The 13098-nt window shown below is 44.3% G+C and overlaps 1 protein-coding gene across 1 annotated transcript in view; it reads left to right on the top strand.

Annotated features, from left to right (window-relative positions):
• SMYD3 (SET and MYND domain containing 3) overlaps positions 1 to 8158 on the top strand; it is a gene marked incomplete at both ends in the record, with an annotated part of 393058 nt that extends 384900 nt beyond the window's left edge. Inside the window, 2 exons of the mRNA XM_084261454.1 lie at positions 1313 to 1421; positions 8057 to 8158. Coding sequence (XP_084117580.1) covers positions 1313 to 1421; positions 8057 to 8158 — 211 coding nt within the window. The remainder of the gene's footprint in view (positions 1 to 1312; positions 1422 to 8056) is intronic.
• Between the last annotated feature and the right edge of the window lie 4940 nt (positions 8159 to 13098).

Here is a 13098-nt window from a genome sequence, read left to right as displayed (position 1 = left end):
CAGACATTTAAACAATTACTTGTATTTAATCATGTTTGCATTTTTATTAGTGAAGAATAATGCAGAAAGATTACTCATTCATTTGCATGCATACCTACTCAAAGTTTCCTACACATTGTACAAATTGACATCATTTAATGTTGTAGCATGCATTTAATCCTACCCATGTAGATTTAAGTATCTTTCCAACTGCGGTGGTATCATTCATTAGTAATTCCTGTGAAATCCAAGGATCATAGGTTTGGCACAAGCACAAAAAAAATTGTTCAAAGAGTAGATTTTGGGAATCTGACTGGTTCTTCTTCCTGCAGTTAAGGCAAGTTTTTTATTTTCTCAGACAGTCCCCAAGCACACCACTAGTGGAATTAAAATGCTGTTTGATCAGATAGGATGTTTGTCTTCAGCAAGTCATGCTTAACGCTTTTATTCTTTAATTTGTGCATTTAGTAATAAAAAGATCTTAGATCTTTTGTGGGTGACAACTTCCAGGTGTGTCCCTTCATTTCATGGTGGCCAGTTCCTGGCAAGTCACATCCACAGGGCTGGGGTGCGATCCAGCTGTTGTGAGCCAAAGGGACAGCAGGCTTTGGAAATGCAGAGACTTCACCATGAAAGCATGGACATTTCAAGAGCATCATGAGAGGGATTAATGATGAAATTGCACTCTATCTGCTGCCTAGAAAAATAAGAGAGCATAGTTCTGTTTTCATCAACTCCATCAGGATACATGGAAAACCTCTGCTTTTGTGAAATTAAGAACAGGAGTGTATCCTTACACTAGCAGACATCTAGATGCACAAGCCAAGTGTGAGATGCTTCCTTGAACATGCAGCACCAGTTCTTTCTGCAGCAGGGACCAGTGAGCAAACCCTCAGAAATGGTGGCCTTGATGTTACACACCTGCTTTCCCTGCACTCCCTCTCATTCATCCTGGAGGATCCAGGACTGGGTTCCCTGCTGAAGCTTCCTCTTAAATCTCTGCCTCTCCAGAGACGTGGGATTGTGAACGACCTCTGTCTGCAACACTAAGTACAGTAAATGCTATTCTGTTCTCCAACAGAAGCGAATTAAATAATCCCACTCCGTCACTTTCTAACAGGATAACGTTAAAGGCATTCCTCTGAGATGGAGAGTAATAATTTGCTAATTCCCCTCAGTATTTCATGCTTCTCAGTAGTGCAGCTAATTTTCTCTGAGTACCTTATTAACATTCACAGTGACTTTGCAGTCCCACCCTAATAGCTCTCCGCAGAGGCAGTGACTGTGAAGGTGAGAGCTGACAGTGACATATTTTCCTCCTCTCTCTCTGCAGACTGTACTACCCTGGTTTCCATCCGCTGAGGGGTGTCCAGCTGATGCGAGTGGGCAAACTGCAGTACAGCCAAGGCATGTTTCCTCAAGCACTGGAGACCTTGAAACAGGTCAGTATTGGGGACTGTTTCTTCTTTGTCCATCTCCCTTGTTTGCCCCAAACCTGCCGCCATGTGTCCCCACCTTCTGCTCTGACTGTCCCGCATGCTTTGGGATACTCCTCACCACTTTTTCCATCAGTGGTGATTCCTCAGGCTGCAGCTGAGGGTGGTGATGGGTCACTGTTGTGCAGCATTTCAGTCACTAACTTCATCCAGTGTCAGTTGCTGATAATTACAGTTCGATAGCTCAGAGGTGCCTGGATGAAAAATTACTATTAGATCTGAAGAGATAAAATACCTCAGTGCCTTATACCCACCTCCCTGCACATAGCAAAGTGAGTCTGGGAGCACTTAAAGTACAAGAATAGGAGCAGACCTGCAGTTTCTATCCTCCTTATTCCCTGTCAGGGATCTGTGATTTTGGAGACCTTTTAATGCTTGCATTTTCCTGTGAGCCACACTGAATCAACAGGCATCTTCGTGATCCCTCCTTTTTCTATATTATTCAGCATCTTTCTCTTCTTTGATCTGATTTTGCGGCTGGTACTTTGCTAAATACATTTTGGCTTTAAGCCATCCCTGACATACCTGAGCAGAGTTTTATATTCATTTCCTCCTACCCCAGGGTCTTATTTGTCCTGCTGTTGTATTGCTGTTAGTATAATTTTAAATATTTTGAAGAATCCCCTTCCATGAGCAACATGTCCTCAGGACATAGGCTCTCACTTACCATCTCAGGTCCTCAATCACTGCTAGGGTTTTTTGTCCCCCTGGAAGATGTGGTGCTTCCAGTCCTCCTCTTAAGAGGTCTTGTGGTTTATTGCCTTGTAATATTGATTGTCCTGGCATTAACTTGGCCTGAAGATAACACATGCTCTTTGTGGTTCCACGCCCATGGCTCAGCCCAGCTCTATTGCCTGACAAGGCCTCCTAGTTGCCTTTTCTGGGTACTGCAGAAAATCACCTGGCCCAGCTACTTCCCTGTTGCTGCTGGGCAGGAGTGAGCCCCAGTGCTGGCACCGGTGTTGGAAAGAAGCGCGGAAGTTGGCTGTATGGCCCCTATGTTTAATGTCCACACTGTACAAAGAGCTAGTCTGGCAGCAAAGAGTTAGGGCAGTTACTTGGAATAGAAGGGGACGGGTATCTGCACTGGGGGTGGGGGGAGAAATGGTCTTAACTGCTGCCTCAATCCCCTGTAAAATGAATATCAGTCATGACTTTCTAGATAACTTAGTATTTTGTGCTTACTTTCTTCAGCCCCCATATCTACTTAGTTTTAACATCTGATTAATTGTGCAATCTGAATAACTGATAATTTCCACATGTTGAAATAATAAATTAGTATTTAATACAATGTCAGTCTTACTTAGTCTTGATAACTTAAATCTTTGCTTGATATATTTAACTTAAATTATGGCAAATTCTGATCATTAAAAAGCAGATGGAAGAGCAATCAATTCTATCTTCCATGCATAATTCAGAAGTAAGTCATATATCTGTCATGTGCAAGGTAATCTGCTCTGCTATTTCCACCACAGTATTTATAATTTCCAAACATTCAGACTTTCCTTTTTAACAGGTGGAGTGAGACCCCTGTCAGAGAAGCTTCAGTTTCCATTGATACTGCTTCAATATATTAGCAGGCGTACTTCTAATTGCATTCTAAAACGCTACTGTGTTAAATGAAACTGGAGCTAATTCCCCTGGAGCCACAGGAATGCTGCTCTGATTTTAGTGAAGCTGCCCCTTGCTACTGTATCACCCTTTGAATGCAGAGGAATGACTAACACAGAAACATTTTTTCAAGTTGTTTCCCTGAGGAGGGAGAAGGAGGTGCTGCTTACCATTCTGTGCCATACTTCGGTGCGTCTCTAACCGTGGTCTCCAAGCCATTAGTGGTCCACAAGGACACAGTAAGTGCTTTACAGCTGGGATGCAGAACCATTTACAAACTAATCCTTATGTGGCTTCGCCTATTCCCTGCTCAGCCTCCCCCTTCTCACACACATGTGTAAGACAGGGAGAGACCGAACTCCAGCTCTCTAGGACCACAGCTGAGAGGAGGAAAAGCTTCTTGTCATCCTGTCTCTCCGTGCAGCCTGTATGCATAGGACACAGTGCTTCTTTGGATGAGATCTGAAGCTGATTCCCTTCATTGCTGCCTACACTGGAACAAATTAGAGCAAGATATAATTCCCAGTTTGTTGTGAGTAAAGGATGTGATTCCTAATATAACTCAGATAATGTCCTAGAGTTATATGAGAACACAGTTTGGCCCTTTGTGATTAGATGTGTCAACAGAGCATGCCACATGCTCAGAGCAGAAACTCGATTACCTTCTCTGCTTCATTACTCTTCCTAATACACTCTGACACTGAATAGCACCCTGTTGGAGCCCTCGTCAGACTAATTTCAGTGTGGCATTAAGGAGAAGGATGTGGAAGGTGCAGAGGAATTGAGATCGGAGTGAAATTCACCTTGCTCATATAAATCCTGTTTAATCAGGCAGAGCCTCAGAGCTGCTGGGGATTGACAGCCTCTCTGCATCAGATGTGCAGCCTGTTCAGACCAGTAGATCTGCACACACAGCTCTGCAGCCCAGCCCTTACTGCTGCTCTCTGTGCTGCCTGAAAATGAATTGCTGTCATAGCTACCATTCTCTTAGGGCCCTGTGGGTCTAACTCTCTGCCATGCACCCACAAAGAAGCTTATGTAATGTGGAGGGCTTTATGTTCCTCACTAAAATGAAATCACGTTCTGAAGCATATTAGCCCCTGCAGAATCTAATTTGCCAGGTTTTGGAAATAGAAGTGTTATAGAGAGGCAATGCTCCACTTTTGGAATAAAATCTGAAGGTAGCCTTTGGTTTATTGGGCAGCCAATATATTATTTTAAAATTTATATAGATATAGATATAGATAGATAGATAGATAGATATGAAAGATGCAATGGCAGAGGCTCAAATGGAATTACAGGTCAGGAAGATCTTTGTCAGCAAAAGACTGGAGCTGAAGCCCAGTCTGGCAACCTAATTTAAAGAAGCTGGAATGACTGTAAAAAACAGCAATCACAGAAGTTGCAACAAGCTGCCTTGTAAAGAAAAAAGCTTCTCAACCAGGAAGCAGCACTCCTGCAGGAGCCCTGGAGCTCCTCTGGAGCTCACAGGAGCCCCTAGCAAGTATACAGATTTGTCCTGAGGTGCACTCATTAGCATAAATATGGTTCGGGTATCATTTGTTACCTTCACAGCACTGTAAGGTCACCTGTTTGGATGCCCAGAACCTGAGTGGGGCTGGACCCGGTTTGGGAGGACAGGCAGGGTGTAGAGGGGAATACTTGAATTCAAGAAGATGGCTTTATTTCTGAGCATCGTGTCCTCAGTGCAAGCTGCTGACTTCTGCAGCACATTTTCTTGGCTGCTGCTCCATCCTCTGGACTGCAGTGGTGGCAGCATCTGCCTGTGCCCACACACTCTCCCAAGCAGGAGAGAAGTGCCCAGCCGCTGAGTGATGGCTGGTGGGGACAGGAGCAGGAAGGCAGGAAGATACAGCACTGACTGGCCAGTTTACCCTACAGACCCTGCACTTGGCTGGCACGGTTGCAGGAGCACCTTTGTCCTCCCATGAGGTGATGGGCATGACTGTCTCATCTCATGAAGGCCTGCAATGGATACAGTACCACTTCCATTCTTACTGTAAACCCTGGAGTTGAGGCAAAAGAACAGGAATAAGGGTAAAACCCCTCCTGGGTTTCACAAGGACACTAAAGAAATGCCCTTTCTCTAGGTGCTTGCTCCAAATTCTGAGTTGTTTGCCAGCTGTAGTTGATAGTAACTGTGATCGGTTTTGGGTTTCCTATGCCTGCTTGAACAAGTGTCCCCCTTCAACCAAGAGAGATGCAAACCCACAGATACTCCCTCAGAAATGTCATTTCACTTCGTGTCATTTTGGTGAGTGACCATTTGCTTCCTGCTTTCCATGTGATGGAGCGGTGCCATCCTGCTTCTGCACACGCTTCCTGTCCCATCCCCATGCCAGTCAGGCGCAAACGACTGTGCTGCATTTCATTTGCATTCAGGGAGCAACAGCCACACCACTAATCTAATGGGTTTTATAGTCTTCTGGGAGACAGTGTGTGGTGGATGACACCGTGGCCTGCCTCGCTGCCTTGCGATTACTGTCGTTTCTTCATAATTAGATTTGTTCCTTTGGCTGAGGGGAAGACCACACAGACCGCAAGACTCTGACTCTGCTCTGTGTGATTCAGGAGAGCAGGGAGCGTTCAGAGAGCTGGCATGGTCCTACTTGTGCCCAGTAAAACAATTCCTTGCTGTGGAGGTGCAGTTACCTCTCTTTTGCACTGACCTTTGCAAAGACAGCTACATAACTTAGTGCCAGTTTAATTTGGGGGTAACAGAAGTCGTTGCTGTTCTAACTTTGGTGCAGCTGGTTCTCACTGGTACTGCTGCGTGTGAGACAGGACCTTGCATGAAAATGATTTTGTCCCTGAGGAAACAAAAGCATAAAGACTGGTGCGTTTATCTGCCGTAGTGAGGAGGAAAGAAAATGGAAAGGAAATGTTGGAGGTGAGAGAGAAGCCAGCAATGGAAGTGTTGTCTCAAGATTAGGTTTGATATTAAGGATTTTTGCCTTTTAACAGACACATATCCCTATGGCTGTGCATCAGGGTGTCGAGGTTCATCACTACTAGCCTAACCTCTGTCGTGTATGTAGGTGGGCTGAAGATCAAGGTCAGCTGCCCTGGAATTGCAGTTCAGATGTATCCAAACACACAGCTCTTAGCACAGCTCTTCACACAGGTCTTCCACAATAAATCTACCAGCCTTCTTGGCCAGGGCTTGCAAATACTGTGCACCAAGCGTGTCTGGATCCTTGGCCAATTCAGCTGGCCACTTCCCTCTAGGGTGATCCTGTCCCTGCTTAATTAGCCTGGGCACAGCAATGTGTAGCTGCCCTACAAAACGCACGGGATCCCACCTGCAGCTATCCTGGTCTGCGCCACCCAGGGATTCCTATACCACACAAGCGTTCATCTGCCTTGTAAGGACTGACTCTTATTCTTGCTTCTGACACCACTCTTCCAGTTATTTATTTAAAAAACCCCAAAACCCTAAGCAACTCTTGTTCAGTGTAATATCTCGCACTCCATGTTGAAACACTTTTATGATCTATTCTTCACAGCATCTCCTCAATATATTAAGATAGGAAAAGCAGAACACCAAGAACAATTTAGTCTTTTCAAGGAATATTATTATTACTTACTTGCAAAAACTTTGCAAAAAGATGACCAGATTTGTACTTCTGCTAAAATAAAAATACATGGAAATTGAGGATTTCTGATTTTATTTGAAATTTCTTGGGTGTTTCTAATTGTGATGAAAACATTTCCATTGTTCTGTTCAACTGAGTATTTTATCATTTAGTAGTAGGGCATTGTGGTAGCACAGAACATATTTGGCTCTTTTTAGAGCTCCTTGCACACTGATTTGTTGTGACTGCTGTTTCAACTTGTTCTTTCTATCTTTCGTTGCCTCTCTCTTCTTTTAAAAAGTACCTAATTTGAAGCAAAAGTAATCCATGCTAAAATTCCCATATGTTTGCCAGTCTCTAGAATTTGGAAGTAGGCTTTCATTCATCCCATGAAAGAATTTTTTTATTTTTATCTTTCCAATTTAAATAAGGCCCTTCCTCAATGCCATTTTCCAAAAAAGATCCTTTCTGTGCAATCCAAAGCTGATTTAGCTGAATTTTATCAGCTGGCTGGATCAGGAACACATTGAAACACAGCTTGCATTTCGTTTTTGACATTTCCTCAGCTTGGGATGAGGAAAAAATCTCTGATGTCTTTTCTCCTACCAGTGCACTTCTAGCTCCCTTGTTCCTTCTTCAGAAGTGCTGAATCCTTTTCCATCTGGTCCTTCTCTCCTTGCGGGAGGAATTTAATAGAAGGGAGAAGAAGCAGAAATGTCATATGAAAAGTGATGATCTAAACATGAGCTGAGCAAAGAGCATTTCAGAGATATCTGTGGCAGGGAATCAGCAGCACTACAGGCAATATCAGCAAGAGTGAATTGGCCTAGCCGTGTGCGATGGCCAACACACAGAGAAAATAATCCCTGGGAAAACCAGCAACAAACCATTCCTGTGCATGTCTTTTTAGAGTCAAACTATAAATGTTTGATGCTAGGATACCTTCTCCTGATACAGTTTATTCCATTGGTTCAGCATTAATCCATTTCTGTTTACGGGACTTTGAGGCTAATAACATCGTGAATGTCACAGTCTAAAATAATGAATCAAAACTGTGGGTACTGAATTTGACTGATCCTAAAATGGCCTTCATTGCAAAAGTATCTTCCTCTACCATTTCAAACATCCATCTGTGCAACGTAGTAGTAGGGTTTAACACCTCAGAATAATGTGTCAGTGCCTCATCCTTTGTCTGATACAAATCATTATACACCTCACGATACTTCCTTCCTATTTCTATTATGCCATGTATCCGTGCCCCCAGCTGCCAGCCACTTGAGGAGCTCTACTTCTATCTCTGCCCCACTGCAGGGGCCAAGCCCTTCGTATGGTCTGCACAATGCCTAACGTGTCCCTCTCTGTTCCCTCCTCAAGGCCCATCATATTATGAAGGTGACACACGGGACAGATCACAGCCTGATGCAAGCCTTGATGGAGATAAAGGAACAGTGTGAGGCCATCATGAGAACACAGTGAAGAAATCCTCCAGTCTGGGAAACAAAGTATTCAAGGAGAAAGGAAATCAAATGCTTTTTATTGCATTGGGAAGCCTCATCATGATTTTGGTGTCATTACTTCCTTTAGAAAAATATTTAGCATTTAGAAGTTTTGCTCTATGCTCCAAACTGAGTTGATGTTTGGAGGAATATCTGAATTCAGAAGAGGTTTTTTCCTACCAGACAATCTAATTGACAATACCTAATGATCAATTTACAATACCTAATTTAATTGATAAAAAGTATTTGGAAATGCATACAGAGTCTTCATCAGTTACAAAATGACATAATTCCATTGATATCAGCCATCAATTTTTTATACCAGTTTATGCCAGCAATTATCCTTATGTCAGACATATTATAGGTGGAGAGATTATATTTTTTCTCTTCACCTTGCCCTTAGGTGTGGTTTCCAAAAGCCTGATCTAGTGCTCTTTGACATCAAATAAGTTTCCCAATGTTCTAAATGAGATTTTTCCTCCCTCTCAATATATCTGCAGGGCTCTGTCCCTCTTGTTCTTGGATTTCATATGTGATAATATTGAATATTAAAGTGGATTGAATAAAAAATTTAATCAAAAGTGTATCTATGTGGAAATTGCTTACTCTTTTTCTCTCCCCAATTTTTTTTGCTTCAAGAGTTTCTCACTTCATGCCAGCTGTAAAAAGAGAGAGCTTTGGACCTGTGAGATCAGTGCTGTGGTTTCTAGGCCTGTCCGAGCCGGTGGGATTTGGGTTTCCCTTCCCAAAATAGTACTTTAAACTGCAGAGCATGGAGCAGCAGTAGATAGCATGGTGGCTTGATCCTGTAGCTAAGCAACTAGGAGTTTCTTCCCAAGCAGGAGAATGCTGGCCCTGGTCGCTGCAGTCAGGTATCATAGAATATCCCGTGTTGGAAGGAACCCGTACGGATCATCGAGTCCAATTCCTGGCTCCACACAGGACCAGGTATGGTCAGCTCTTCCCGCCCCGTCAAGCACAGGGGTGTGCGGTGAAGCTTTGAGACCTACAGATGACCACTGAGCTAGGAGGTCAACCCTGGTGGAGAGAAGCATGTCTTAGAAAGCACATGCACCCTGTTTCCCCACGCTCATCAGTGACAGCGGTTCTCGCCTGAGCTGCCGACTTCCATGCCTAATGCAGAAACAAAAGTTAACAAAAGCCAAATATTTATGAGTAATGCTGAAGTCTAAATAATTTAAGGGCTTTGAAAGTATCAATTCAGGTGTGTCGCTCCTCTCTAAGAATTTATTGCTGCTACCCCAGTCATGACTGTTATTTCATTAATCCGCCGTTGTTGTGAAGTCAGGCTTTTTTCACACCAGTAACTTGACACCATTAATTATTACGAGACGAGACCACATTTAAAAAGAAAATGAACACTCTGGGCGCAATTTACAGCCACGGCACATGCCTGCCGCCGCTGAGGAAGAGATCTCCTTTCGAGGCGTTTGAATTTGTTCCAGCGTATGGAGCGCTCGCTTGCCCGGCAGTAATACGCGAGCAATCACCTCTGAAACGCGGCGCGTTCCTGGAGGACGCAGCGTGGCTTCGTGCCAGAGGCCAAGCCCTATCAGCCACCCAAGAAGTGCAATAATCCTCGCAGAAATTCACTGCTTGGTTGGGTCTTCTTGCTATTATGAAAAGGAAATTGTCTGGCGGGGGGGGGTGGGAGAGTGGGGGGGAAGGTCAGACCTTTGCATTTATTGGGATTTCTGACAAAGTAATGGCATCACCGATGGACAATCAGAAAATGTGAGGGGTACCCAATCTTCAAGAGCTATTTTCTGGTTTTAAAGGGGCATGTGCATATTAGAAATGTGCATTTGCATAGAGATGAGGCATATTTTCTTTCACGATTGTATATCTAATGCCAAGATTTGCAAGTGGAAAGGACTTCAGAATGTAAGGTGATGTATTAGTTTGTGCAGCCTATGCTGGGGGATGGCTCTGTGGCTCTCGTGTATGCAGAGACACCTGTGTGTATGAACCATGGCACTGTCTTCTGGGGCTTCTGCTTCAATGACACCACAACTATCCAAGCACCATAGCAGGGAATACGAGGCACTAGAGGAGAGTCAGAGTTACTGTCAGACAGGAAAGGCCACATTATATAAGGCCAAAGGATCTACCTACACTAACATTTACTGCAGCAGTTGCCTGGGGGAAATGTACAAGAATAACAGTTCAAGGACTGTCTGTTGGGAAATGCAGACAGAGTCCTGTGTTGGCTGTGGAGCATCACAACGGCAAGGGTGCTGCCACCAACATGGCTTCACTAAGGGCAAATTTGGCCCTACAAATTTAGTGACCTTCTATGACGGGGTTACAGCATTGGTGGATAAGGGAAGAGCAGCTAACATCATCCAGGACTAGTGCAAAGGATTTGAAACTATGCCACGTGACATACTTATCTCTAAAATGGAGAGACATGAATTTGATGGATGGACCACATGGTGAATAAGGAATTGCCTGGATGTTCACACTCAAAGAGTTGCAGTACCTCGATGAACAAATGGACAACAGTGACAAGTGGCATTCCCCAGGGGTTGGTATTGTGACTGGCACTGTTTGGCATCTTTGTTGGCAACACTGTCAGTGGGATTGAGTGCACCCTCAGCAAATTGGCTGATGGCAACAAGCTGTGTGGTGCAGTCAACCCGATGGAGGGAAGGGATGCCATCCTGAGGGCCTCTGTTGGGCTTGAGAGGTGAGCCTATGTGAACCACATGAAGCTCAACAAGGCCAAGTGCAAGGTCCTGCATGTGTGTCAGGGCAGTCACGACTACAAATACAGGTTGGGCAGAGAATGCATTGAGAGCAGCCCCAAGGAGAGCTGACGAGGACCGCTTGCAGCCCACAAAGCCAACCACATCCTGGGCTGCATCAAAACCAGCATGACCAGTGAGTAGAGGGAGGGCGATTCTCCCCTCTGCTCTGCTCTTGTGAGAGCCCACCTGGAGTACTGTGTGCCCCCAGCTTAAGAAGGACATGGACCTACTACTTTTCAGGAGCAATTGCCACAGGTTACTCTGTGGCCCTTTCTGGCTGTTCGGGTTTTTTTTCTTTAAAGCCAACTAGTATATGAAAAATTCCCAATAACAAAAGTAAACTCAGAGGTTATGCAGTCTGCACTCCTAACCAGATTGCTTTTCCTAATATTTTCAAGGCATAATTTTCAGTCATAAATATACCTTCCTAGAACACCACTTTTGTTTCTACATGTTGGAACAAGTCCAGAGGAGGGACAAGAAGATGATCTGAAGGTTGGAGCATCTCTCCAGCCTGAGAGAATTGGGGTTGTTCAGCCTGGAGAAGAGAAGGCTTGGGGGAGACCTAATTGCAGCCTTCCAGTACTTGAAGGGGCTGAAGAGGGACTGTTTACAAGGGGATGGGGTGATAGAACAAGGGGGGGAATATCCTTAAGCTGAAGGAAGGGAAATTTAGTTTAGATTCTGGGAAGAAATTCTTGACTGTGAGGGTGGTGAGGCCCTGGCACAGGTTGCCCAGAGAAGCTGTGGCTGCCCCCTCCCTGGCAGTGTTAAAGGCCAGGTTGGATGGGGCTTTGGACAACCTGGCCTAGGGGTGGGTGTCCCTGCCCATGGCAGGGGGTTGGTACTACATGGTCTTTAAGGATCCTTCCAACACAAACCAGTCTGTGATTGTATAATTCCATGATTCTATGATCCACAGCTCACGGAGCAATGTAAGAAATCAAACTGGCCCCAGGTTGGTCTGCAGCTCAGGTTTCTGTCTGAGGGTGCAGAGGCCACTACCTTGTTGCTTGTTCTGCCTGTCCTTCTCTGGGCTGGTCTGCTTCTCTGATGGTCCTTATTACAGGGGCATAATTCATGCTTTATATGCATCACTGTTGATGACAAGCTTGCAAATCTTTCAGTTTGCTCAAGGAAAGTAAAATTTTCTGATTCCTTTCAATAATTTACTGTGTAGTTTCCCTTGGAGGTTCACATGTAATAACACTACCAGCAGGTCTGCTGGTGCTGCAGGGAGGTTGTTGAAGGCAGACTTTTCTCTCTTGGTGTTCCCACTCCAGACTGTTTTCAGCAAAGAAGGCTGCTTAGTGACTGCAGAGAGGTTTAGCTAAATGCATCATTTGAAGGTGCAGTAGCAAGCAAGCATGCCAGCGAGGAAGGAACATTTGATAAGCACTCACTTCAAATCCAATAATCCTATTTTTTCAGCTGAGACTCAAAGTGGTCAAAGACAAAGATGCTGAAGTCAGAGAGAGGCAGGCTGAAACGTTATCTGTGGTGGCTAGCTGCTTGTTTCCAGCAGGTCAGAGACTTTTCCAGTACCTTTGGGAAAGCAATGGCAATTTGGGCTCACCGCAAGATTTAGAAATGTGTTTTAGGTTACTTTTGATTTGTAACTCTCCCTCAAATTACTTGTCCTTAGAAGCAGCATTGCATTGTAATATGTGTTTGGAAGAAAATCACTACCAGCACACAGGAGAAAACCATGGTGGATTGTACAGTTTTCCTAAGAATTTATACCATTTGTCTTTTGAAAAACCAAAACAAAACCAACTCAACCAAACTGTTCTGTATCTTTAAGGATGGTGCAATTCTCTGTATCCATACCCTCAAGGTGCACTGACCTGATGTTGGAAGTAAAAACTCACTGGGCCCTTGACAAACAGAAGTCACAGGGAATAGCAGAGGTAGTAGAACGTAAAGACACTTGTGAGAAAATGCAGTGAACCAATTTTTTAGAGCTGTGACCTCCTTGAGTCTAACCTATGTGTGGAGTCGTGCATGGGTTTATGTCAGCAAAACTCTATCCCTTCTCTGCTTCTCGCTGTAACCCCATCCTATGATGGCTAGGATTTTTTAGCTAACTTTTCTTAGACTTGTTATTTTTTAAAAAGGCATATTTGTGAAACGCAGAGGCTATTTCCCC

Source organism: Gallinula chloropus (assembly GCF_964237585.1).
Source record: "Gallinula chloropus genome assembly, chromosome: 3".
Taxonomy (NCBI): domain Eukaryota; kingdom Metazoa; phylum Chordata; class Aves; order Gruiformes; family Rallidae; genus Gallinula; species Gallinula chloropus.
The sequence above is the reverse complement of the archived record's forward strand: the minus strand, read 5'-3'. Positions and strand labels throughout refer to the sequence as shown.